The 27325-nt window shown below is 46.4% G+C and overlaps 2 protein-coding genes and 1 long non-coding RNA gene across 3 annotated transcripts; all 3 read right to left on the reverse strand.

The window, feature by feature from the left end:
- Positions 1 to 2: 2 nt before the first annotated feature.
- Positions 3 to 27167, reverse strand: LOC310760994. Its single transcript, XR_014547162.1, has 2 exons — positions 26672 to 27167; positions 3 to 1030 (listed from the first exon to the last, which is right to left on the reverse strand). It is a non-coding gene; the product is annotated as an uncharacterized lncRNA (long non-coding RNA).
- LOC310760816 (sialidase-3-like) lies at positions 662 to 12456 on the reverse strand. Its single transcript, XM_083609998.1, has 3 exons — positions 12188 to 12456; positions 7209 to 7439; positions 662 to 2316 (listed from the first exon to the last, which is right to left on the reverse strand). Exons 1-3 carry the CDS (start codon positions 12224 to 12226, stop codon positions 1267 to 1269), a joined length of 1320 nt encoding a protein of 439 aa, XP_083466124.1. The 5' UTR covers positions 12227 to 12456; the 3' UTR covers positions 662 to 1266.
- LOC310760827 (sialidase-3-like) lies at positions 17332 to 24933 on the reverse strand. The gene is made up of 3 exons (XM_083610025.1): positions 24792 to 24933; positions 20303 to 20508; positions 17332 to 18353 (listed from the first exon to the last, which is right to left on the reverse strand). Exons 2-3 carry the CDS (start codon positions 20501 to 20503, stop codon positions 17370 to 17372), a joined length of 1185 nt encoding a protein of 394 aa, XP_083466151.1. The 5' UTR covers positions 20504 to 20508; positions 24792 to 24933; the 3' UTR covers positions 17332 to 17369.
- Positions 27168 to 27325: the final 158 nt, after the last annotated feature.

Here is a 27325-nt window from a genome sequence, read left to right on the forward strand (position 1 = left end):
AAAAAAACCTATAACATATACATTTCTGCATATTTAGGAACCCCCCACAAGCACATCGGAACAAGCACTGCCTTGCTTTTGGGGTGACTCTGATCTTTTCCAAAATTACAGACGGCCACATGCTTTCGCGCATGTGCAAGAGCTCAGGCAAAAATGAAGAGTGCCAGTTCCGGCGCCAAAAATCCCAGAGGGTATGGCATTGCCCATCCATTTTTGAACTTTGAAAAGTTCCTCCTTTCGTGTACAGAAGTAGAAGGCAGCAAAGGCGGCAATGAGCCGATTCTGAACAATGCAGTTCTGTTTATATATCATTTTAGGCCCCAGGGCATGGAAGGGTGAGACGTATCTTGTGACCAACAGGAGGCAGCCGTCAGCGATGGTGAAAAAGAGAGTCCCGAGGTAAAAATGAAAGAAAGAAATCACAGCAACCTTGAATTGTAGACCGCCCCTTTCGATTTATCAATATAATTACGCAGAAGATGCAGTACAGTGGTACCTTGGTTCTCAAACGCCGAAAACCGGGAAGTAAGTTTTCCGGTTTTCAGACGTTTTTCGGAAGCTGAACATCTGATGCGGCTGTTGGCACCGATCAGAAGCTGCACCTTGGTTTTCGAACATTTCGGAAGTCAAATGGACATCCGGAAAGGATTAAGTTTGGCGCTTTTGTTTTTGCTATTTGTTTTGCGTTTTTGTTTTTGAGGCTTTTTTGGTTAATTTGTTTTTGTGACTGTGTGGAACCCAGTTCAGCTACACTGATTGTGTGACTGTGGAAATGTATAAAAATCCCCCATCCAAACAATGACTATCATCATTGCAGGTAAGATTTTTTTTTTATATCATCTACAATACCATCTTATTTATTTTATAGTACAGTATGTTGATTATTGATTTCATTTTATAGATCAATGGTCTCGTTAGATAGTAAAATTCATGTTAAATTGCTGTTTTAGGGGTTGTTTTTAAAAGTCTGGAACGGATTAATCCCTTTTGCATTACTTTCTATGGGGAAGCACGCCTTGGTTTTGGAACACTTTGGTTTTGGAACGGATTAAGTTTGAGAACCAAGGTAGCACTGTAATTCTTTTTTGTTTAGCTACTTTCAAGGAGGCAGAAGCGAGGGCCTGTTTATCGTCATCCCAAAACGACGGTCGTTTTCCAAAGCCTGCACGGTATAATACTATGGCGGAGACATAGGAGAGCCTGGCGGGAGAGGCAAGCGAGGGCACCCACATTTTCTGTCCTGGGGTGCTAAACGTCCCTGAGCACCTATGCTTCCGAGGGAGTAGAGGGACCACAGCAGCTTTCCCTCACGTTCCTCAGGAGCTCGACACCCGTGAACAGTTGGAAGGCGATCTCCTCACACTCGCAGGACACCCCACACTCAAACAGGCACCCAAACATCACCGACTCGCCCTCCTCGCACACAGCCAGGTCCGAATACCCGCTGGGCCCTTTGTTCAGGACCCACGGGGCTTTCCAGCACCCCTTCTCCAGCGGAGAGGTGTTGAGGTAGATGCCCAGATCCACGCGCTTGTGCCTTTTCGTGGGGTGGGAGAAGATCAGCCACGACCGGGCGCCCTTGAGGGGGGCCGAGGAGGGATCGAGACCCGACGACTTGGCCCCGTCTTTCTTCCGGCCCAGATCCAACGGCTCCAGCTGAGGGGAGAAGCTCACCACACTGCCCTGGCAACCGTGGGGAGACTCGCACAACTCCTCACACAGGGAGGGGCTGACAAACTGGTGGCCGTTGTCGGTGCACAGAGCCCCAACCCGGTAGTTGTGGAGGCTGCGGGCGTTGCAGTAGAGGACCCGGCTGTCGTCCGGGCACGACAGCTCGGCCACCTGGCACTCGGAGGTCAGCAAGGCCTCGAGGAGTGGGCTGCGCGACCAGCTCTGCCCGCCGTCGTCACTGTAGAAAGTGAGGCAGTGGGGTTTGATCCAGCACTCCAGAGGGTGCCCAAACAAGCGCTTGTGGATGTAGTAAGCGTACGCCGGGATCACCAGGCGGCCGGAGCTGAGCTGGACGCCGTGGCCCGGGCCGACGGCAAACGTCGCCCAATTGGTCAGCTCTCCGCCAATGACCGCCTCGGTCAGGTCAGTCGCCTGGCTCCAGGTGCGGCCGCCATCTTGGCTGGAGACGTAGCAGAGCCTGGCGGCGTTCCTCCCCGTGCTGATCTGGTGCCGTTCCGTGATGTACTTCTCCACACAGATGAAGAAGAGGAAAAGGGTGCTGCTCTTCCTCTCGAACACGGGGCAGGGGTTCATGGTGCGGTGGTTGGGCAGCACGGCTGTCTCCAGCGGTTCCTGAGGACCCCACTGAAATACAAAGCAGAGGATGAGTTAGAGCACGGGTAAAGGTAAAGGGACCCCTGACCATTAAGTCCAGTCGTGGCCGATTCTGGGATTGCGGTGCTCATCTCGCTTTATTGGCGCACCAGAGCAGCGCACGGAAACGCCCTTTAGCTTCCTGCCAGAGTGGTACCTATTTATCTACTTGCACTTTGATGTGCTTTCGAACTGCTAGGTTGGCAGGAGCAGGGACCGAGCAATGGGAGCTCACCCCGTCGCGGGGATTCAAACTGCCAACCTTCTGATCAGCAAGTCCTAGGCTCTGTGGTTTAACCCATAGCGCCACCCGCATCCCTTAGAGCATGGGTAGTCAACCTTTTTATACCTACCACCCACTAATGCATCTTTCTTGATGGTAAAATTTCCTTACCACCCACCAGTGCTCGATGCAAGGAGGATTCGGCTTGTGCCGTAGAACACCTTACCGCTCACCTAGAATCCTTAAACGGCCACTAGTGGGTGGTAGGGACTGTTGGAATTCCTGCTCCATGATTGCAGTCATGGGACTGTTGTCTTTCACATGACGGTGTATGTTTTGACTCCACAGAGTGGGAAGTGACGGAGACAGGATATTTGTGTTACTGTGTTGCGTGAAGTGGGACTATTGTCCTTTGTTCTTTCTCTGTCCGATGCTAGAGAGAGAGGGAGCCATGTTGCAGTGCTCTGTGTGTGTTAACAACAACAACAACAACAATATATTATTTATACCCCGCCCATCTGGCTGGGTTTCCCCAGCCACTCTGGGCGGCTTCCAACAAAACCCTAAAATACAATAACCTATTAAACCAGGGGTGTTAAACTCAAATTCATCGGGGGCCGCATCAGCAGTTTGGTCACCCTCAAAGGGCCGGTTGTATCTGTAGGACTTATAGTACAGGAGAGAAGGGTTCAGGCAGCCGTTGGATCTGTCACATCACAGGATGGCATGCGCTCAATATAAAAACAAGTGGAGATTTCCTGAATGCATGTAAAGTGTAGGTTTCCTGTGTAGAATGGCCGGCGCCGCTAGAGGGCAGACGTTCTCTGGCTTGTAGGCTGCCGCGCATGCGCTGAAGAGGCGGCTTTCTTGTGTCAAAAAAAAAAAAGCGAGAATAAAAGGTGAAGGCTGGCAGCCGGCGGCGGCTACACGGGCCACATGACAAGGTCTGGCGGGCCGGATTCGGCCCGCGGGCCTTGTGTTTGACACCCGTGTATTAAACATTAAAAGCTTCCCTAAACAGGGCTGCCTTCGGATGTCTTCTAAAAGTTTGGTAGTTGTTTTTCTCTTTGACATCTGGTGGGAGGGCGTTCCACAGGGCAGGCGCCACCACCGAGAAGGCCCTCTGCCTGGTTCCCTGTAGCTTGGCTTCTCACAGCGAGGGAACCGCCAGAAGGCCCTCAGAGCTGGACCTCAGTGTCCGGGCAGAACGATGGAGGTGGAGACGCTCCTTCAGGTATAAAGGTAAATAAAGTAGATTAGCCAAAATGCTGAGTTGCTGAGGTCTGTCATGTGCATGATGTGCAAACTCTGCGGATCCCTAAGTGTGCCGGTGTCTGTTGGCATCGGTCGCTGTGATGTTCGGGTTGAAGAAAGCTTTCGAAGCTCCCGAACGATCGACCAGGAGGGAGAGAACATGCCAGTTGGGCATGACAACCTCCAAGTTAGAGAGTAAACCCAGATATTTCCCTCTCTTCGCTGCGGTGCAGTGGTTAGAGTGTTGGACTAGGAACCAGGGAGGCCGGGGTTCAAATTCCCGCTCGGCCCAGGAGTGGACTTAACAAAATCACGAAAGAATCTATTTATGTATGCAACTACGGCTGCACGGACAGTATTAGCACAATATTGGAAAGAAGGTGTCCCAGCTAAAGAAGATTGGCAAGTTAAATTAATGGAATATTCTGAAATGTTTAGGGAAGTTTTTAATACTTAATGCTGTCTTGTTTTTAACACGTGGTTGGGAGCCACCCAGAGTGGCTGGGGAAACTCAGCCAGATGGGTGGGGTATAAAAAATAAATTATTATTATTATTAATAATAATATTATTATTATATAAATGGCAAAACTGACAATGAAATTAAGAGGAAGAGACGACAACAAATTCAAGGAAGAATGGAAGATGCTTATTGCATATATACAGGAGCATTGTACACAGATTAATACATTAGCAGGGTTTTAAAAGTACTTGTAATTTTACAATGAATGGATAATAGGTGATTGAAATATGTTCCAAATTTAACAATGGACATCCCTGTCTGAGGATAATCGCACTTTTTGCTGAGGACACAAGTGGCATCCCAGCGCTCGAAAAAGGCTTTGGGGTTTTTAATTTGGGAGTCAAGTGCCGCTGGAGTGAGCACACAATCTATTTTGGGGTGGCTTTAAATAGAGGTTTAAATTCCTCTCCCTTCTCGAACTTCCCGCAGGCTGTGTGTTCAAGGAGGGCAGCTCTACCCAACACTCAGACCTCAACCTATTCCTATATACTGTACTTTCGGGCCCGTCTTACCCATAGGCGCTAGGGGTGTGGGGCACCCGGGTGCCGGGCTCTCAGGGGCGCCAGGCCGAGAGTCCAGGGCTCGAGAGTTGAGTCTGGGGAAGAGCCCGCCCGTCGGTGGAAGCGCCTGGGACTGGGCAACCTGGCGCTGCATATACTTAAGACAGCCCTGCGTACTTTTCCATCTATAAGACGCCCCCATGTATAAGACGCCTCCTATTTTGGGGGACTCAAATTTTAGAAAATGGGGGAGATGGTACAGAGTTGTTGAGCTTTTTGGGGGGGGGGGGTTTCCCAAGGTTGTTGAGGGGGGATTGCGTCACTAAATCCGCCTCCCGTCTGTCCCATCACCAGTGACCAGAATCTCCAGTGGCAGAGAGTTCCACAGGACTGGGACATTTGACACTTAAAGCTCGGTTTATTGCTGCTGTCAAATGAGCCTCCCCGACTCGGGTAATGACGAACAATGCTCCTGCAAATGATCCCAGTGATCGAGCTGAGATATCAGGGTTCTGGTGATCCCTGCGGTATCCTAGACCGAAATTGTTCAGGGCTTTGTAAATTAATACAGTTGAAGAAAATGAAACTTTCCAGAAGGAAAGCATTTCGGTGGCTTGGATTTGGAGAGGACAGAGCTGAGAGGCCTTGCCTGGATATTGGTGTTTTTTAAAAAACAATCTCAAACTTGATCCCTGGAAAATTGATGCAGGATTAGGAAATTTGCCCTTTTTCTTGTAGGAGTGCCTGCTTGCTTCCGCTATCATATACCGGGACTCAAACCCAAACCCCCAGTGTTACCAGGGCAAGTTCCCAGCAAGGCTTCAAGTTACTTATTGAGTCAGCGGCATAAATATACACAGACTGGAACAGCTGTCAGTCGCTCAGCCTGACTGGCAAGCTGTTAACCCTATCTTTCCATTCCTTTTTTTAAAATGTGGGCAGAAGGCATATGGAACAGGCTCTTCATAGCCACACGTGGAAGAATCTATGCCATATATCTGTTGCTCATGAAGTCAGGACAATTCAAGTAATCAGACAATTACTTGAATTACTTGGATCCGATTGTTGCAGCCTCAAAGCCAGTCAAATTTATCTGAATTTAGGTTTTGTCTGAATTTCCTTGTACAGTCGTTACCTTGGAAGTCGAACGGAATCCGTTACGGAAGTCCATCTGAATGCCAAAATGTTCGGAAAGCAAAACGCAGCTTCTGATTGGCTGCAGGAAGCTCCTGCAGCCAATCAGAAGCCGCACCGGACGGTCAGCTTCCGAAAATCATTCGAAAACCGGAACATTATCGGGTTTCGATTGTTTGGGAGCTGATTTGTTCGGGAGCCAAGGCATTCAAGATCCAAGGTATGACTGTCTGTTTGTAAATCGTTATTAGCAAAGACTGTAGATTTTTTAAAAATCTAGTTCCATGTGTGCATATCATTATTATAAATACAGGGTTGTACACAATGGCATAATGTAATTTGGGACAAAGCGTTTTCTGAAAAGAAAGGGGAATACAACAAAAGAGGTTTAAAGGCACTCTCAAGACAAATCTAAAAAAAAAAAATGCAACATAAGCACAAAAAATTGGGAAACACTGGCCTGCAACCACTACAATCGGAGAGCAGCTTTTACTAAAGGTGTCATGGGCTTTGAAGACACTCGAACTCAGGACGCAAGGGAGAAACGCGCTAAGAGGAAGGCACACTCGGCAAACCCTCACCGTGATCAATTCCCGCCTGGAAACCTATGTCCCCACTGTGGAGGGACGTGTGGGTCCAGAATTGGCCTCCACAGTAGGGTTACCAGATGTCCCAGTTTCCCGGGGACAGTCCCCGGGTTTGCGAATAAGTCCCCGGACAAATTCCATCCCCACAATGTCCCCGGATTTCATCTAATGTCCCCCGGAAACGCAGCAGCGGCTGTCTCATCAGCCAGGAGCAGTTGGCTCTGGCTGGCTTCAGGAGCTGCTGGGAAGTCCCCATATGATGGTGGTGCAGGGGCTCCAAGATGCAGCTTCCGGGCTGCCTCCACCTTCCCTGACCCCCACACCTAAGCTGTGAAGGGAGGCTTCACGCTGCCTATCAGAGCTTGCGTGCAAGCAGGAGGGGGCAGGGATCTCTCAGTTAGGCAACGGGAAGCCTCCCTTCCCAGCTGGGGGACTTGCTTCAGAGAGCATTTCCCCCCATTATACACAGTGCACAGAGCTTCATTAAATCCCCGCCTTCATTAAACAGCTTACCCAAGCTGCCTGCCACCCTGCTGCCACGCTGGAGTTGGCAGGCCCATGAACTGCTGCGTGACGACAGCCTTACATTTATTGTATATAGTAAGAAAGAAAAGAAACGTGCAAGGAAGAATAGCAACGTTACACTTTCTGCTCCTGGCGTTACCTGAACGGACGTTCCTTCCTTCCGCCCTCGCCTCATCACCAGGAACTTAGCATCTTCGTCTCGGGGGGATGAACGCTCCTCTGCAAACGCCAGGAAGGTGGACTCGGAGGGCAGGTAAAGCAGCGCTGGGATGCGGTAGGTGAGGCCCCCTCGTTTTTTCTGGCTGAAAAGAGTCACCTTCCCAGAGCCAGCCTGAGCCTCGGCCATGTTTTCTGGGCATGCAGAAATATTCTAGGAGACGGGGAAAGGAGTGAGCTTGAAAGCCAGAACTTATTTAGTTACATTTCCTTTTAGTGCACCTGTGCTTCTAGCAGAAGCAGAAGCCTAAAGATCGGTTCGGTTGATTTGCTGACACAGCTTACATCAACACATTTTGTTACAAAGGCTATTGTGCTTTGCATTGTGCCTGTGTGAACCTGCAACTTGTGTTCTTGCGATTAGCGTTTTAGCTGCTCTCTTCCCAAAGCGAAATACTTTCTCAGCAGTTTCTTAACAGTTTCTTAAAGCAATGGGCCACTATAAGTTCCCTTTTCTCAGTCACTCCCGGGAAGCCACATTATCACAATTTGGGGTCCCCTTGGAGTCCCCCTACAACTTGGCTTAATTTAACAAAATAGTTTGGATTTTGAATAAATGTGCAATTAGTTGTTACTGTTTTGAATTTCACCGTGCCGTTATTTCCTGTAGCGGGCCGTGCAAACCGCTATTCTGAATTATGCTTTTTGCAGGGTACCAGGTACTGGGATGCAGCCCAAGCCAGAGAGTGGCTCCAAAAGATTTGGGAGCCGATGATCTAAACTATCAATCTTTCTTTGGAACAACCAGCCAGCTCCAAAGTTTAAAGCTACACTGTTTTGTGGAAGTAAGGAGGCTGGAGACTAGAGGGGAAAGACCACCCTCTTTCTGGAGAGAGAAGATGCAAAAAGTGAGGAGGGGGGCACATTTTACCCTTTGGGGAATAGACTTTAAAAAACCACACCTATTTGTTGATTTATTTTTATTATACACCCACCCACTTCTAAGTAGTCTACATAATAATAATAACATTTTTTTTATTTATACCCCGCCCTTCCTGGTTCAGAAAACCGGGCTCAGGGCGGCTAACAACAAATTTAAAACACTTAATTGATGCAACAAAAAAACACCATAAAATACAGTATAAAACGTGAATAACAATTAATTCAGAATTCAAAAATCAATTTAGTGGGGAAATCCATCCAATAAACATTAGATGAAATAAAATATTAAAAAAATGATAGAATTAATATTAAGCCAGTGTGACACAGTGGTTAAGAGTGTCAGACTAGGACAGGGTTTGAATACCCACTTGGTCTGTGAATTCTCAGGTGACATCAATAAAGTGCATGTTCATAATATGTGCGCAAGGTAAACACACCATAAACCACACGTCTGAAAGACGGCTAGCTCTGTTCTTTGGTTGCCTCTGTTCTCAGACCGGTGATCGGAGCTTCATGGGGAGTTCGGCTGTAAAAGCCAACCCCAGTTTCCTTACATAGCTGTCAACTTACAGATTTGAAAGTAAGGGACCAGTAGCCTTGAAAATAAGGGATCAGCAGCCAAAATAAGGGATTTTAGCCAACCAGCTCCTGAGCCAAAGGCAGAAAGCCCAGCCAGCAGCCAAACGAAGCCTCAAGCGGTGGTTCCCACAGCGCAGCAACCCGACAAAGGGGATGCAGCAAGGAAAACCACCGTCACCTCTCCGCTGGGAAGCGCTGAGCAAAGGCGAGTCCCCAGGCAACGCGGCCGATTTGATCGGCACAAGGCATGCAAGCTCCACCCCCCAGTCATTCTTAGACTCCTTATTGGGTGAGCAACGCAGCCAAGCAACACAGTTGGAGCCTCCCTCCTCCCTGGCCAGCAGGCAGGGAGGGAGGGAGGGAGAGGAGCTGCTTCCTTTGAAATTTAAGGGACATCATCAATAAGGGACAGCAACGGGACACAGTGCTGGGATAAGGGACTTTCTTGCCAAATAAGGGACAGTTGACAGCTATGTTTCCTTGTAATAACCTCACGGGGTGATTTCAGACTCGTTATTCCCTTCCAGGCTCGCCTACCTCACAGGGTTGTTTGTGAGGATCAAATAGGGAGGAGAAGAACCCCAAACACCCGATAATAAATGTTGGAAATGTAAAGAAAACGAAGGTACATTCTTTCACCTTTGGTGGACGTGCCCAAAGATTAAGGCTTTCTGGGAGATGATATATAATGAAATGAAAAAGGTATTTAAATATACCTTCCTGAAGAAACCAGAGGCCTTTCTCCTGGGTATAGTCGGCCAATTGGTGCCAAAGAAGGATAGAATTTTCTTTATGTATGCAACAACAGCAGCAAGAATACTTATTGCAAAGTATTGGAAGACACAAGAGCTACCCACCCTGGAAGAGTGGCAGATGAAGGTGACGGATTATATGGAATTGGCGGAAATGACTGGCAGAATCCGGGACCTGGGAGAAGAGGTGGTGGAAGAAGACTGGAAGAAATTTAAAGACTATCTTCAGAAACACTGTAAAATTAATGAATGTTAAAATGATGTTGGACTGAAAATAAGTGGCATTAGCAACAAAGTTAATAAGAATATGCAAAAATGAATTGATAAATGGATGAAAATACAGAGTTACAACATGTTAAGATATAGAGTTGAGATAAATGAAAGAGGGTAAGGATTTGCTGACTTGATTATTTAAATGGGAATACAAAAAGGGGAGGTGTGAGGAGGCCAAGGAAATAAGATAACGAGTCAGGGTTACAAAAATGGATTTGTTTTTATTTTCCTTTTCTTATTTTATGTATTTTTCTATGTTTCTTTTATTGTATTTCTTTCTTTTTATATGATCTTTTAAATTCATGTTTTTGTAAAACTCCAATAAATATCTTTTTTTAAAAAAAGAAAAGAACCCCAAACACCACTTTGATCTCCCTGGAGGAAAAGGTAGGGCGTTGATGCAACAAATAAAAACAAAACAAATAAGTTGCTATTCCTGTCCATGAATTGCTCCACTAAGAGCGATGTCTAACTAAGACGCGCTCAAAAGAGTCAGACCCATCGACTTCAATGGAATGGCTGGTTTGGTCCATTGATTCAAATGGGCCTGACTCTGCATATGACTAATAAAGGATGGTCACACAGTCCATGGCATGGGTAGGGAAACTAAGGCCTGGGGGCCGGATCCGGCCCAATCGCCTTCTAAATCCGGCCCAATCGCCTTCTAAATCCGGCCCGCGGATGGTCTGGGAATCAGCGTGTTTTTACATGAGTAGAATGTGTGCTTTTGTTTAAAATGCATCTTTGGGTTATTTGTCGGGCATAGGAATTCGTTCATTTTTTCCCTTCAAAATATAGTCCGGCCCCCCACATGGTGTGAGGGACAGTGGACCGGCCCCCTGCTGAAAAAGTTTGCTGACCCCTGTACTGTATGGGGCTTTTTGTTTCTGAACTTTGGCAGGTACATCATTTTAATTTTAATAGTATTCAAGCTGAAGGTAATTTTAATTTTTGATGTGGTGGGTAGAAGTAACTTCCTGAATAGTATTCAATCCGAAGGTAATTTGTGGATGAAAGAAGGGGAGAAGGAATTTTTTTTTAAATAGTTAATAAATGTGCAAACACCAAATAGATAAGAGTTAGAGATCCAGATTTAACACTCCAAAAGTAGGTAGCCATTTTAAAAAATCCTGAAAGGATTTCAGCTCCAAAGGTGGACTGACTGATTAGGGCTCTGATATGTTAGAAAGAGAGAATTTCCCTCTCTCTTTCCTCATATAACGCTAGTGGATTGGCATGGGATTCAGGACAGCCAAATGAAAATACTTTCTTCACATGCCGCATAAATGAGTCATGAAATTCTTGGACATAAGAAATGGTGGTAAAAAATAAAATAAAAATAAAATAAGGGATGGTCAACACTCTTTAAAGAATCTTAGAATGTGGGGAGAGGGATCTACAGCTTCCTCTGTGAGACCCTAAGATACTGAAGGGCCTTTTATATGTCCAGCTGTCCTTTGTCAACAACAAATTGTCATTGTTCTTTGTGTTGAATATATGCTATGTGGTAATTTATGGACCTAATAGGTATCTAAAGCTATTTGCACATGACAAAATATGTATTTTATCAATGTAACTGTTGAACTGAAATACAATTAAGAAGCAGCATATTAATAGTGAAATACAATTAATAATTATATTAACAGTGAAATACCGTATTTTTCGCTCTATAAGATGCACCAGACCACAAGACGCACCTAGTTTTTGGAGGAGGAAAACAAGAAAAAAAATATTCTGAATCTCAGAAGCCAGAACAGCAAGAGGGATCGCTGCGCAGTGAAAGCAGCAATCCCTCTTGCTGTTCTGGCTTCTGGGATAGCTGTGCAGCCTGCATTCGCTCCATAAGACGCACACACATTTCCCTTACTTTTTAGGAGGGAAAAAGTGAGTCTTATAGAGCAAAAAATACGGTAATTATTAAGCTCCAACTTAAAATTTTTGTATTCATAACAAACTTAATAATGCAAACACATTTGGCAATAACAAAAGTTCCTTTAGAAACACAGTTTACAAAGACTCACAATCTAGTCTCTAGAAACTTGCTATAACATGAAACAATAATAGGTGTAAATATAGGATGCAAACTACTAATAATTATAAACAGCAGAATGTAGGCACCCTATATATAGAAATGAGGAAACCAGTGATATTTTAGGGAGCAGGCTAGCCGGCGGGGTCCATCGCTTACATCATAGGAGCCTACACAACACAAAACACTGTTGCTGTATGTAGCTTTTACTTTATTTGTTTTTTAATCTTATATTTTGAAAATCTACATCCAGTTTTTTTTCCTTTAATTTTTTTGGGGGCCCCCAAGAGAGTGGGGCCCTAAGCTATAGCTTGTTTAGCTTATACCTAAATCTGGCACTGATTGCATGCCCTGCGCTGCCCGCTTCCCCATCCATCCATCACTCACCGCGCAGCGGATTCCTCGCAGTGCATAAAGACCCAGCATGGGGGGAGGAGGGGCTGGGTTAGGGGTTTAGGAAGCGCGATCCGCAGGCGCAGGATCCGACCCTGCAAGCCGAGGAGAAAGATTGACCAGGAGAGGCGCTTCCTCGCCTGCGCGCACAGCCCTGCTTTGGCAACATCTGAGCGCAACTTGCAACAAGAAATATAAATATAAATAAATGCTCGGCTACTGTTTCCACAGGCTGCCAGCCAGCCTGCTGGGATCCGGTTCCCCGCTTGGCCAATCAGGGGAAGGGATCTCTTTCAGAAGCCATAGATTTAGTCCATGGTAAGATGCATGGCTAGCAGCTCCAGCCTTGGAGAGGCTTTTTGCAAAAGCATCAGAAGGAAATTCAAAGTCAACCCGCAAGCTGGCGGCAGTGTGTCAGTCTACCCTTTTACTTTCTCCCTATGCCCCATGCAGATGAGCAAGAGGCAACGTCAGAGTATGTTAAACGAGCCATTTATGAATTGTTAATGGATAAAAACAATTAATTGAGAGCTAAGATTTTACCGAGAGACACAGCTTTCATCGAATTGTAAAGAAACCCAATGGTCCTTGATTGATTGATTGATTGATTGATTGAATTTATAAAGTCCAGCCCCCTGCAATGAAGGAAGCTCAACACATGGTCTCCCATCCCCTTTGAAACCACGCCAGATACTGCTTGTCTCTGCAGATGTGCAACAGTTTTATTGCTGCATCACTAGGGGGCTTGAATAATGGCGGGGGTGGGGGAAATATTTCTGTACAGCCATATAATAAAATACTAGTGTGGTGTAATAATACATAAAACACAATTTACCAAAAAAAAGAAGAAGACCATCGTTAAGGTGATGGGTTAAGCAAAGTACAAAATAAACACCTGCAAAGGTCTGTTAGCATTTAAAAAAAGAATTTGAAGAGAATGTCAAAACTAGGGGTGCCTGCAAAATCTCTTTCTTATACAGTGTGACTGGTGGCACTCTATATTTTTTTTAATCCATATGAAAATACCTGTTTAAATCCATATCCAGATTCATAGTTCAGTTAAAAATACAGACTGTATTCAATTCTCCTCCATCCCTACTCAAGATGTCTGTCGCCCCATTTGGTGAAGCAAGACGGCCGTGTTAGATACTGTTTGTTTGAAATCTTGACGTTGGGCAGCTGAACAAGGCAATAAAACAACGGATGCCCACAAAAATGAGTTTTTAGCCTGCCTGTTCCTGCAAGCTTTGGGGCGGGCCACAAACCTCATGATACTTTCCCCTCCTCCTGTCCCAGAGAAGAAACCAGTTTTTCTCCTAACGGGTAGCATGAAAAGGATTTTTAGATTCATCACATGGCGTTGGGCCATACAGTGTGCGTTCCGCGTGCTACAGTGTTTGATGTATGCAAAAACCCCTCCAGAAAAAAAGAAGGAAGCGGAAAATGGAACTGACAGCAGATCATTTTATTTAAACACATTCCCTGTAGGGAATGTTCGTTAACAGCTTCCGCTTTTATTTCCCACATGCTCACAGTGCAATGTCCTGGGATTTGGCTGGTGTTGGTGCCAGAAACTTGGGCAATACAGCTGGACCAAGCAAAAGCATAGACGGTGGGCAACAGGGAATGTGCCACTGCTTTAGGAAAACAAGCCAACTTCATAAACAACGTTTAGAAGTTCGGTTGTTTCAGTAAACCACAGTTAAGGCCAACCACAGTTTCTCGAGGTTCAAACATAACACAGGAAACAATAGACAAATGGAATCTTCAACTTCCAATCTCCTCCTCATGGCTGCACCAGGGAGGGAAGAAGGTTGCTGAGAAGGCTTGTTCAAATTTGGCTGAGCTATAATTTTAGCACAATAAGACCTTACTGTGAAATGGACAAAGGCACCCAAGGAAAACAGCCCATGCTGACAGCACTGCTAGCTTAAAAAGCAAAGAAAGCTCTTAGCTAGGGTCGCCATATTTCCAAAATATTATTTCCAAAAAGTAGAAACCAGGACAGCACTGAAATTGGGGTTTGTTTAAAAATAGTTCAGCAAAGTTGCTTGCAGCCCTGTCTTAGCATCCTCTTTGAGGGAAGCCTTGACAGTTAAAACTGGTAGAAAACCGATATACATTTGTAGCGTTTGACACATAATACATTTCCAGCCAAGCTGAGTTCATCCAACATAACAGAAGCACAGTAGATTGCAAGCGTTTTGGTACAAGAGTTCAAAACTGAGTATAAAGATTTTGGCACAAAGGTCTGGCTTAAGGCTCCACCATTTAGTCCCGTGCAGGCCCAGAAGGCTCAGAGTTAAATCTCCGGCGTCTCCAGATGAGGCTGAGAGAGAAAACTTTGCCTCAAACGCTGAAGAGCCACTGACATTCAGTGTAGAAAATAAACATCAACAACAATAATAATTTATTTATACCCCGCCCATCTGGCTGGGTTTCTCCAGCCACTCTGGGCGGCTCCCAACAGAATATTAAAAACACGATAAAAGATCAAACATTAAAAGCTTCCCCAAACAGGGCTGCCTTCAGATGTCTTCTAAAAGTCGGATAGTTGTTTATTTCCTTGACATCTGATGGGAGGGCGTTCCACAGGACGGGTGCCACCACCGAGAAGGCCCTCTGCCTGGTTCCCTGTGACCTCACTTCTCGCAGGGAGGGAACCGCCAGAAGGCCCTTGGAGCTGGACCTCAGTGTCTGGGCTGAATGATGGGGGTGGAGATGCTCCTTCAGGTCTACTGGGCCGAGGCTAACTAGGCCAATGGTCTGACTCTGTGCACAAAGTACTATTCGGTTCTCGTCCCAGTCTTTCCAAGACCCTTGGGACACTCCTCAAGTCCTTGAAGAATGGCAGGGTGTGTAAAAAGATGGCCCCGGTATGAAATTGTCTGGTACCCAAAAGTTTTCCAGCTCTCTCTATATATCAGGAGTGGGGAACTGCTTGAAGAATATGCCTATACAGTGGTACCTTGGGTTAAGTACTTAATTCGTTCCAGAGGTCCGTTCTTAACCTGAAACTGTTCTTAACCTGAAGCACCACTTTAGCTAATGGGGGCTTCCACTGCCGCCACGCCGCACGATTTCTGTTCTCATCCTGAAGCAAAGTTCTTAACCCGAGGTACTATTTCTGGGTTAGCGGAGTCTGTAACCTGAAGTGTATGTAATCCGAGGTACCACTGTAGTGCGCGCGCACACACACACACACACACACACACAGTATAAAAATATTGTTAAATAAATAAAAATGAATTTAAAACCCCACCTTTTGCAATGATGGAGGCGTAGTGCTAAAGGGGTCCCCATCAGCAGAGATCATATCACCAAAACCCAGACTTTCTGTGGTCTGAGGAAAGATGAAGGAGCCTCAGGGAAAGTACAGAATGCATCTGCCAAAATTTTAAGTGAATGAAACGACACCTTTCCAAACTAACTGTTGAATATGGAAGCACTGAGTGTCTGAGTGGAGCAGGTGGTTTTCTGTGCTCTTCTAATGAGGTAAGTTTGGAGGACCCGATTGTTGTTAACTAGAAACAGCAACCATTTCCGAAGACCTACACCTCAGTTTTGTAAGCCCATGACTTTACCAAGATGTGCAAAAGACTAGAACAGGCTTCCCCAACCTCGGCCCTCCAGATGTTTTTGGCCTACAACTCCCATGATCCCTAGCTAGCAGGACCAGCGGTCAGGGAGGACGGGAATTATAGTCTCAAAACATCTGGAGGGCCGAGGTTGAGGAAGCCTGGAGCAGAATGAGCAGGTTCTGTCCTTGGGAGCTAAAGCTGGTCTCCAACACACTTGTTCCTTTAGTGTAATTAATAATAATAATAATAATAATAATAATAATAATAATAATAATGTATTTATACGCCAACTGTCTGGCTGGTGTTCCCCAGTCACTCTGGCGAATTCCAACAAAATATTAAAAATACAATAAAACAGCAAACATTGAAAATTTCCCTAAACAGGGCTGCCTTCAGATGTCTTCTAAAAGTTGTATAGTTACTTATCTTCTTGGCTCAGAGGTCACATTACTCCAAACTCTCCAACATTTATCCGATGAAAATAGGGACATCCTAAGGAAAAGTGAGAAGGGAAGCGGGGGGCGCTGTGTCTAAACCACAGAGCCTAGGGCTTGCCGATCAGAAGGTCGGCGGTTCCAATCCCCGCGACGGGGTGAGCTCCCGTTGCTTGGTCCCTGCTCCTGCCAACCTAGCAGTTCGAAAGCACGTCAAAGTGCAAGTAGATAAATAGGTACCGCTCCGGCGGGAAGGTAAACGGCGTTTCCGTGCGCTGCTCTGGTTCGCCAGAAGCGGCTTAGTCATGCTGGCCACATGACCCGGAAGCTGTACGCCGGCTCCCTCAGCCAGTAAAGCGAGATGAGCTCCGCAACCCCAGAGTCGGCCACGACTGGACCTAACGGTCAGGGGTCCCTTTACCTTTACCTTTAAGGAGAAGTGGGACATTCTGGGATCAAATCAGAAAGCAGGACAGCTTCTGTAAATCTGGGACTGTCCTTAGGAAACAGGGACTCTGGGAGGGTCTGCAAGGATTTATTTTTCGAGGGACGGTACTTCTCCCTTTTCCTCCCCCCCACATGTACCCTGCACCCATCCCAAATCAATGGGTTGGCAGAATTCCCAAAACAGATTTAGGACATGCACAGGGGGGGATATCCCATTGCACAGTCCTTGTACTACAACTGCAACAACTACTACTAATTTAATTATTTATACCCAGCCCATCTGTCTGGGTTTCCCAACAGAACACTAAAAACAGAATAAAATTTCAAGCATTAAAAACATGGAACAGGTGTGTTGGACGCCGCTCAAGTTTTGCTCAAACTTCTAGGCTGCTGAAACGAAAGAGAGAGAGAGAGAGAGAGAGAGAGGGGGGGGGGAGGTAGGGGGGAGAGGGAGAGACGGAGGGGGAGAGGGAGAGAGAGGAGGGAAGGAGGGGGAGAGAGGGGGGGAAGGAGGGGGAGAGAGAGGGAGAGGGAGGGGAAGAGAGAGGGGGAAGGAGGGGAGAGGGAGGGAGCGGAGGGGGCGAGAGAGGGAGGGGAAAGAGAGAGAGAGAAGGAGAGATAGAGGGAGGGGAGGGGGAGGGGGAGGGAGGGGAAGAGAGAGAGGGAGGGAGGGGGAGGGAGGGGGAAAGAGAGAGGGAGAGATGTGTCGCAACATCATCCTTCCCTCACGTTCCTCAAAAGCTCGTCACTGGTGAAGAGCTGGAACGCGATTTCTTCAATGGGATGGTGCACCCCACACTCAAACAAGCACCCAAACAGCAGTGTGTTCCCCCCTTCTTGGCACACAGCCAGGTCCGAGTAGCTACTGGGGCCTTTGTACAGCACCCAGGGAGGGCGCCAAGAGTCTTTTTCCAACGGGGACCTGTTCAGGTAGATGCCCAAATCGAAGCGCTTGTGACAGTTTGTGGGGTGCGAGTACACCAGCCAGGACTTTGTGCTGCCGAGCGAGGCCGAAGAGAAGCGAGAGCTGCCCTCCGGCTGTGGGAAGAAGCTCACCACGCTGCCCTGGCACCCACTGGGCGGCTCACACAAGTCCTCGGACAGGTACCCTTCCTCAAAGTGTTCTCCGCCATCTGTGCTGAAAGCCTCTGCCCGGTACCTGTCCGGGCTGCGGGAGTTGCAGTACAGCACTGGGCTATCGTCCCGGCGGGTCAGCTCCGCAACTTGGCACTCGGATGTGTTCAAGTGCATCAGGAGCTGTCCTCGGGCCCAATTCTGCCCGCCGTCATCGCTGTAGAACGCGAAGGAATGAGGTCTGGTCCAGCAGTTGAGCGCATGCCCGAAACATCGCTTGTGGATGTAATAGGCGTAAGCAGGGATCACCAGGCGCCCGGAACTGAGCTGCAGGCCGTGACCAGGCCCAACCGCAAAGGTGGCCCAGTTCCTCAAATGTTTGCCAATCACCTGCTCCGTCAGGTCGGTCGTCTGGCTCCAGGTGCGGCCTCCATCTTGGCTGACGACGTAGCAGAGCCGAGCGGCGTTCCTCCCTGTGAAGATCTGGTGCCGTTCCGTCACGTGGGTCTCCACGCAGATGAAGAACAGGAAAACTCGTCCGCTCTTCCTCTCGAGAACGGGGCAAGGGTTCATGGTGCGATGGTTGGGCAATGTGGCTTCCATCAGAGACTTCTGAGGACCCCACTAGAAGGGAAGAAAGATGGAGTAGTTAGTCGGTGGTTCTCTCACTAGAGCCAGGTGATGTATCCATCTACCATCCAAAACCGGTTTGAAGTCTATATCGTGATATCGGTTTAATAGTTTTTGTCCTGACAATATATCACGAATCATGATGTGTGTTAGGGCTGGGTGGAAACCCTCAACAACCGGTTTCCAGTTCATATCCTGATTTTGGTTTCATAATTTTTGACCTGGCAATATATTGCAAATCATGATGTGTGAGGGTGTTTAGCGGCAGTGGGGAGTTCCCTGAGGCAGAGGAAACAGAATCCATTTTCATGACACAGGTATGTGAGCTGGCAAAGTGCCGTAATATTTAAGCAAGAGGTGTTTACCAATGAAGCCATTCTGGAATTCTCTGGAATTCTGAAATTGGCCACAGTTCAAATGATTATTGGTACTAATATTATTTATAAACATTTATTCATTTATTCTCTGTTAAATATGCCACTTAAAACATTAATAAAAAAGAATATGAGTTTAAAACAAACATCATTGCCAGGTCAACTAACATTTCAGATTGAAAGGAGTCAGATAAGCTGTCCACAACGATTTCAAGACACTTCCTTGGGTGGTCAGTTCCAAGCCAATCCTCTTTCCTGGCAATACTTTTGTTCCTGGAACCCAACTCAAACGTTACACAGAATGACAAATCAGGAAAAGCACAGTTACATTTCCTGCACCTGGTGTTACCTGGAACACCTTGTCACCAGGAACTTCACAGAGCACCATTAAACAGCTCACCTGGGCCACCTGCCACCCTGTTTTCACACTGGAGTTGGTTTGGCCACATATTGGTGGCCACATGAACTGCTGCGTGATGAAATTTACGGCATGTATTGCCTTAAAGGAGAACATTATGAAAATGATTTACAGGTGGTACATGACCCCAGTCAAGCTTGCTAAAATCTATCACCTGCCTGACAATAAATGTTGGAAATGTAAAGAAGCTGAGGGAACATTCTTTCACCTCTGGTGGACTTGCCCAAGAGTTAAGGCTTACTGGGAAATGATATATAATGAACTTAAGAAAGTACTTAAAAGTACCTTCCCCAAGAAACCAGAGGCCTTTCTCTTGGGCATAGTTGGCCAATGGGTGCCAAAGAAAGATAGAACATTCTTTATGTATGCAACAACAGCAGCAAGAATACTTTTAGCTAAATATTGGAAGACACAGGATCTACCCACCGTGGAGGAATGGCAGACGCAAGTGATAGACTACATGGAGATGGCTGAAATGACTGGCAGAATCCGTGACCAGGGAGAAGAATCGATGGAACAGGACTGGAAAAAGTTTAAGGACTATCTACAAAAATACTGTAAAATCTTTGAGTGTCAATAGGATGTGGGAAGTAAAAGTAACAGGGTTTGTGTGACCTTGGCCAAAGGTGTGTGAAAAGAAGAATTTAAGGAAAAATAGGATAAGGGGTTATGAACAGAACAATATTATGTCATATTTTATAAGATGAGGTACGGATTAAAAAAATGGAAAATGGGGACATAATAATTAGAATATAACATTAAGTATGGTTGAAACAAGGCTTTGAATTTGCTGAATCTGATTGGAGTAAAGTGGAACACAAAAAAGGGGGATGTGAGGAGGTCAAGACAGAGGGGCATGGAACTTTACAAATTTAAGAAAGAGTGTTTTTCTTTTTTCTGTTTCTTTATTTTTCTTCTTTCATTTTTTTCTTTTTTCTGTCACATATTGTTGCTTTTCTTGAGCTTTATGTATGGAAATGATACATTTTGAAATGATGAATTCTTTGTTTTCTAAAACTTTAATAAATATGTATTTAAAAAAAAAATGAACTGCTGCGTGATGACAGCCTTACATTTTATGTATATAGGAAGAAAGAAGAGCATTATGGAATGAAATATAGCTCGGTTACGCTTTCTGCTCTTGGTGTTACCTGAACGGACATTCCTTCCTTTTGCCCTCGTTTCATCACCAGGAACTTGGCATTTTCGTCTCTGGGCGTTGAACGCTCCTCAGCAAATGCCAGGAAAGTAGACTCAGAGGGCAGGTAGAGCAGAGCTGGGATGCGGTAGGTGAGACCTTTTGGGTCTTCCTGGTGGAAAAGAACAGTCTTCCCTGAACCAACTTGGGCCATGTTTCCTGAGCGTGGTAGAAAAAGAGAGGTCAGAGGAACGGACAGTTTCGCCAATGGAGAGATGTAGAAAGTGGAGTCCCCAAGAATCGGTATTGGGACTGGTGCTTTTTAATTTGTTCATAATTGATCTAGAGAAAGGAGTGAGCAGTGAGGTGGCCATGTTTGCTGATGATGCTAAATCAATGGTGCTAAACCAAAAAGAGATTGTGAAGAGCTCCAATAGGACCTCTCCATGCGTCGTGAATGGGCGGTAAAATTGCAAACGCAATTAAACACAAACAAGTGTAAAGCGATGCATGTTGGGGCAAAAAAATTAAAAACCTTATTTCCACATATGCTCCCATGATGTCTGAACTAGTGGTAGGTGTAGGTAAAGGACCCCTGGGCGGTTAAGTCCAGTCAAAGTCAACTATGGGGTTGCGGCTCTCATCTCGCTTTCAGGCCAAGGGAGCCGGTGTTTGTCCACAGGCAGCTTTCCAGGTCATGTGGCCAGCAGGACTAAACCGCTTCTGGCATCACGGGACACCGTGACAGAAGCCAGAGCGCACGGAAACGCCGTTTACCGTTGTGCCACAGCGGTACCTATTTATCTACTTGCGCTGGTGTGCTTTTGAACCACTAGGTTGGCAGGATTAAGAGTGTTAATTAAAAACACTTTTTTGCCCCAAAATGCATCGCTTTACGCTTGTGTGCGTTGAATTGCGTGTAAATCTTAAGTGTAAATCACCGCAGGGTAGTAGTCAACTTAATAAATTAACTGTGGCCATAAAGGAAAGTTAATTCCTCATGCAACACATAGTTCTAGGGAACTCCCTTCTGTAGCAAGTCAGTGATGGCCACAAACTTGGATGGCCAAGGATTAGACAAATTTAAGAATGGCTTCTGTCCACAACAGCAAACGCTGTGTCTCCATGATCCGAAGCAGGAGGGATGGAGTATTCTTGTGTTCGAATCCTACTTGCGGGTTTCCTGAAGGCATCTGGTTGAGAAACTGGAGAACATGATTCTGGACCAGATGGACCATCGGCCAGCAGGCTCTTTTTAGGTTCTCGCGTAATTAAAACCAGTCTGTCTTGTCCCTGACACATACATTCCCCCGACGTTATTCCCTTCATGTGGCGACATCTTTTTCTCTGCAACTCCCTGGCTCTTGACGTTAGTCAGATATCCTCACTGACCTCCTTCTAAGCGCCTGAAAAAAACCTTTCGGTTTTGGCAGGCCCATCTAGACACCTGTCTTGCTGACATTTCTCTTTGTTCTCAATGAATCCTTCGTGGGCATTTGCTTGCAACTGGGTTTGTGGGTTTTAGCTGGATCATTTCACATGCGCTGCATGGAGAATTCTTGCTTCGATCAAAGGGTTTGTTGGGTTGTTTTGTTTTGTTTTTAGATAAATGAACAATGCATCTCCCCAATAAATTAAGTAACCCAAGCTGTTTGCCCCAGGAGGGAAAACAGGGAGGTAGTCAGGAAGATGGTGTTTTTGCACTCAGGGCTATTGGTCACAATGGCTATGTTTCACCTCCACAATCAGAAGCAGTGATCCCTCTGAACACTGAGAATCGCAAGAGAGCAGGGCCAGATTTAGGTTTGATGAGGACCTAAGCTACTGAAGGTAATGGGGCCCTTTCTATGTCCAGCTGTCCTTTGTCAACAACAAATGGTCGCTGCTTTTTGTGTGGAATATATGCTATATGGACCTAATAGGTATCTAAAACCATTTGCACCTGCTGCCATGCAACCGGTCCATGCAGAATGTAGGCACCCTATATATAGAAAGGAGCAAACCAGTGATGTTTTAGGGAGCAGGCTAGCAGGCGGGGCCCATGACTTACATCCTAGGAGCCTACACAACACAAAACACTGTTGCTGCATGTAGGTTTTATTTTATTTGTTTTTTATCTTACATTTTAGAAATGCACATCCACTTTTTCCCCTTTAATTTTTTTGGGGGCCCCCAAGAGAGTGGGGCTCCAAGCTATAGCTTGTTTAAAGGTAAAGGTAAAGGTAAAGGGACCCCTCACCATTAGGTCCAGTCGTGGCTGACTCTGGGGTTGCGGCACTCATCTTGCTTTATTGGCTGAGGGAGCCGGCGTACAGCTTCCGGGTCATGTGGCCAGAATGACTAAGCTGCTTCTGGCGAACCAGAGCAGCGCACTGAAATGCCGTTCACCTTCCCGCCGGAGCGGTACCTATTTATCTACTTGCACTTTGACATGCTTTCGAACTGCTAGGTTGGCAGGAGCTGGGACCGAGCAACGGGAGCTCACCCTGTCGCAGGGATTTGAACCGCTGACCTTCTGATCGGCAAGTCCTAGGCTCTGTGGTTTAACCCACAGCGCCACCCGCATCCTTCATATAGCTTGTTTAGCTTATACGTAAATTCGGCACGGTCTGTACGCTTCTCCCATGGGGCAAATGGCTGAATGGGGGAATGAGTTTAATCAGGAAAAGGGCACAGAGGGAGGAGGATTAGCCCCTTCCCTTACTCCAGTTCTGCTCTGAATTTGGTAGCGCTGCCACCCAAATCTGAATGGTCCCGGTGAATCTCCCAATTTGCACCCTAAGAGTTCTTTCTTATCCAGAAGCTTGCTCTTCCTGTCATTGGCTTGGTTTCTCTGCTGACAGCACTCTGTCTCCCAAGAACCCTTCAAAATAAGGTGTGTGCATCAGGTGAGATGGAGAAATAAATATGACTGTCTAGGCAACCCCCTAGAGCGTTTTTATATTGTTAAGAATAATTTCAACTGGTGTCCTGTTTTGCGGCTGTTATATTGATCCCGTGGCCACATCCTGCTCCAAAATGGATGGAGTGCAGGATATGAAAATATTTAATATAAAGAAGTACATGATCCCAGGGTGGGTGCAAGGGCGGGGGCTACATATATGAAACTTGGTGGACCAACCTGGATAGCAGGTTGATCTTTAAGAGCATGCTGGTTTTCTGCATTTGGGAGAAGGGGGCTAAGAGAGGAGATTGTTTAATGCAGGGGTCAGCAAACTTTTTCAGCAGGGGGCCAGTCCACTGTCCCTCAGACCTTGTGGGGGGCCGGATTATATTTGGAGGGGGGGATGAACGAATTCCTATGCCCCACAAATAACCCAGAGATGCAATTTAAATAAAAGCACACATTCTGCTCATGTAAAGACGCCAGGCAGGCCCCACAAATAAACCCAGAGGTGCATTTTAAATAAAAGGACACTTTCTACTCATGTAAAAACATGCTGATTCCCAGACCGTCCATGGGCCGGATTTAGAAGGCGATTGGGCTGGATCTGGCCCCCGGGGCCTTAGTTTGCCTACCCATGGTTTAATGGGACTGTTTGCAAGACACACGGAAAGGGGGAAGAAGAATCTATTGCAGCTTAATGGACCACATAGGAAGTGCCGCAAAGGCGGCTCTGGGATTTGGAGAAGGGGCTCTCCTGTTACTCTGTGCTAGAGGAATGCTGCAAAGGATCTCAGATTTGAGGATGTGCAGAGGGGAAATCATTTCCTGCTGAAGATGCTGAAGAGGTATATTCTCTAAATGAGATTTTGACTGGGGTTCTTTATCCCCCTAATTTTATGGATTGGGCACGCCTTTCTTTTTGCTCTGAAAACATTTTTATTTTTTTTAAAGAAACCATCCGACTCTAGAATGCTATGATTATCTCTAACTGCCCCTCCGGCAGAAAGGAGTATTCAGGGTAGGTTAGGTTAGGACAATTCTCTTTGAGAGAGAGAAATAATTAAAAACGAAAAAAAACCACCAGCCCCACCAGCGGGGGTTATGAACACGTGGGCCTGTCCTGTGAAAAGCTATAGTCTTAAATGCACAAATCCAGCCTCTGTACCTAAATAAATCAACAAAGGTCTTGGCATCCTGATAGCAGCTTCACAGCACGGTCTCTCTCTCTCTCTCTCTCTCTCTCTCTCTCTCTCTCTCTCTCACACACACACACACACACACACACACAGGAATGAAGAAATAATTGTGGGTCTGCACCCCTGCTGTCTGCCTCCCTCCCTTCTAACTCTTCCTCCGGCTCCGCGCATCTTTCTTTCTTTCTATCTCTCTCCCTCTCCACCCATCTCGCCTGCAAAATGCGCGCCCTGAAACGACCCCCTTACACGCTTGGGATGCTGTGGTTGTTGTGAGCGGGTGGGGGGGGGAGATAGTTCATTTCCTGGGATAAAGGGTGAGAATAATGGGGGAATAATTCGGGGGTAGCCGCCCAATTCGGTTGTCCTACCCCCCACCCCCACCCGCCGCCATCCCCTCCATCCTCATCTCCATCACTCACCAGGCAGCAAGCTCCTCCGAGATCAGGGGGAGAGGGAGCGCTTCGTGGGCAGGATCAACCCCACAAGTGATGGCAGGGAGGGAGCTGAGCCTCTCCACCCCAGAAACAGGGCAGGAGGAGTTTATTCTTCTTCCACCCGCCTCCTCTCTGCAGCACCTGCCGAGCCCCGGTGTGTTGCGTCAGGAATTGAGCAAAGCAGGTGTGTGAATTGGGAAGGGATGGAAAGAGGCAGAGGCGACAAGAACTAATGCATAGCTGTCAACTTTTCCCTTTTCTTGCGAGGAATCCTATTCGGAATAAGGGAATTCCCCTTAAAAAAAGGAAAACCTTGACAGCTATGAACTACAGTGGTACCTCGAGTTACATACGCTTCAGGTTACAGACTCCGCTAACCCAGAAATAGTACCTCGGGTTAAGAACTTTGCTTCAGGATGAGAACAGAAATTGTGCGGCAGCGGGAGGCCCCATTAGCTAAAGTGGTGCTTCAGGTTAAGAACAGTTTCAGGTTAAGAACTGACCTCCGGAACGAATTAAGTACTTAACCCGAGGTACCACTGTAATGAGTGCTGGAAATGTAAAGAAGGGGAAGGTATCTTCTAATCTACCACATGGGGTGGAACTGTAAAGAGGTAAAAGGCTTTCTGGGAAATGGTATATAATGAGCTGAAGAAAATGTTTGAAAATTTGTTGTTATTTAGTTGTGTCTGACTCTTCGTGACCCCCTGGACCAGAGCACGCCAGGCACTCCTGTCTTCCACTGCCTCCCGCAGTTTGGTCAGACTCATGCTGGTAGCTTCGAGAACGCTGTCCAACCATCTCGTCCTCTGTCGTCCCCTTCTCCTTGTGCCCTCCATCTTTCCCAACATCAGCGTCTCTTCCAGGGAGTCTTCTCTTCTCATGAGGTGGCCAAAGTCTTGGAACCTCAGCTTCAGGATCTGTCCTTCCAGTGAGCACTCAGGGCTGATTTCCTTAGGAATGGATCGGTTTGATCTTCTTGCAGTCCACGGGACTCTCAAGAGTCTCCTCCAGCACCAAAATTCAAAAGCATCCATTCTTCCGTGATCAGCCTTCTTTATGGTCCATCTCTCACTTCCATACATCACTACTGGGAAAACCATAGCTTTAACTAGACGGACCTTTGTCAGCAAGGTAATGTCTCTGCTTTTTAAGATGCTGTCTAGGTTTGTCACTGCTTTTTAACCTTCATTGTTGTGACTTCCTATATCCTAGCTGGACAGGAGATGGGAATCCCACTGACCACACGGACCTGTGCCAGTTGGAGAGGTCTGTGCCATCGCTCCTGCCTGGCTCAGATGCCTTGGTATTCAAAAGCTGAAAACCCGGAAGTATGTGTTCTAGTTTCCGAACATTTTTCGGAAGCTGAACGTCTGATGTGGCTGTCAGCTATTGTTTCCAGGGCGCCTGCACCGATCAGAAGCTGCGCCTTGGTTTTTGAACATTTTGGAAGTCAAATGGACTTCCGGAACAGATTAAGTTTGGCACTTTTGTTTTTGATATTTGTTTTGCGTTTTTGTTTTTGAGGCTTTTTTGGTTAATTTGTTTTTGTGACTGTGTGGAACCCAGTTCAGCTACTGATTTGACTGACTGTGTGACTGCGGAACTGGATAAATGTCCCCCATCCAAACAATGACTATCATCAGTGCAGGTAAGAATTATTTTTTTAAAAAATTATCATCTACAATACTGTCTTATTTACTTTATAATACAGTACATTGATTATTGCTTTCATTTTAAGAATCAATGGTCTCGCTGGATAGTAAAATTCATGTTATGTTGCTGTTTTAGGGATTGTTAAGTCTGGATCGGATCAAACTGTTTTGTATTACTTTCGATGGGAAAGTGTGTCTTGGTTTTGGAACGCTTTGGTTTTGGAATGGACTTCTGGAACGGATTAAGTTTGAGAACCAAGGTACCACTGTATTTGATTGACATTTGGATCTCTTATTCTTCTGGTGTATTTCACCATTTCTGCATATTCCATCGGGTTTTTTTGCCACTCTTCCTCAGATGGAGCTCAAGAATTCTCTCGTTCTTCGGCCGGTTGCCGGGTCACAGTGACCTTCAAACGCTGGCCACAAGACCTGCAGGTGCAAGGTAGAGTGATATGTATCACATGCACACCAGCTTTTTCCCCCTAACAGCAATTAAATACCTCCACAAAGACGTGATGGCTTTAAAAGAGGACTAGACAAATGCCGACAAAGGTCCGTATAGTTAAAGCCATGGTTTTCCCAGCAGTGATGTATGGAAGTGAGAGCTGGACCATAAAGAAGGCTGATCGCCAAAGAATGGATGCTTTTGAATTATGGTGCTGGAGGAGACTCTGGAGAGTCCCATGGACTGCAAGAAGATCAAACCTATCCATTCTGAAGGATGGATGAGGAGCCACCATCCCAGAAGGAGCGCCAGGCATTTTTTAATGGAGGTACAAGAAGGTTCTGTAACAGCTGCAGGGCAGGGCAGCTGGTGAGAAGTATAATCAGAACAATCATAATCATCTAGAAACTGGTTTG

Source organism: Podarcis filfolensis (assembly GCF_964270895.1).
Source record: "Podarcis filfolensis genome assembly, chromosome: 4".
In the NCBI taxonomy this organism is placed as follows: domain Eukaryota; kingdom Metazoa; phylum Chordata; class Lepidosauria; order Squamata; family Lacertidae; genus Podarcis; species Podarcis filfolensis.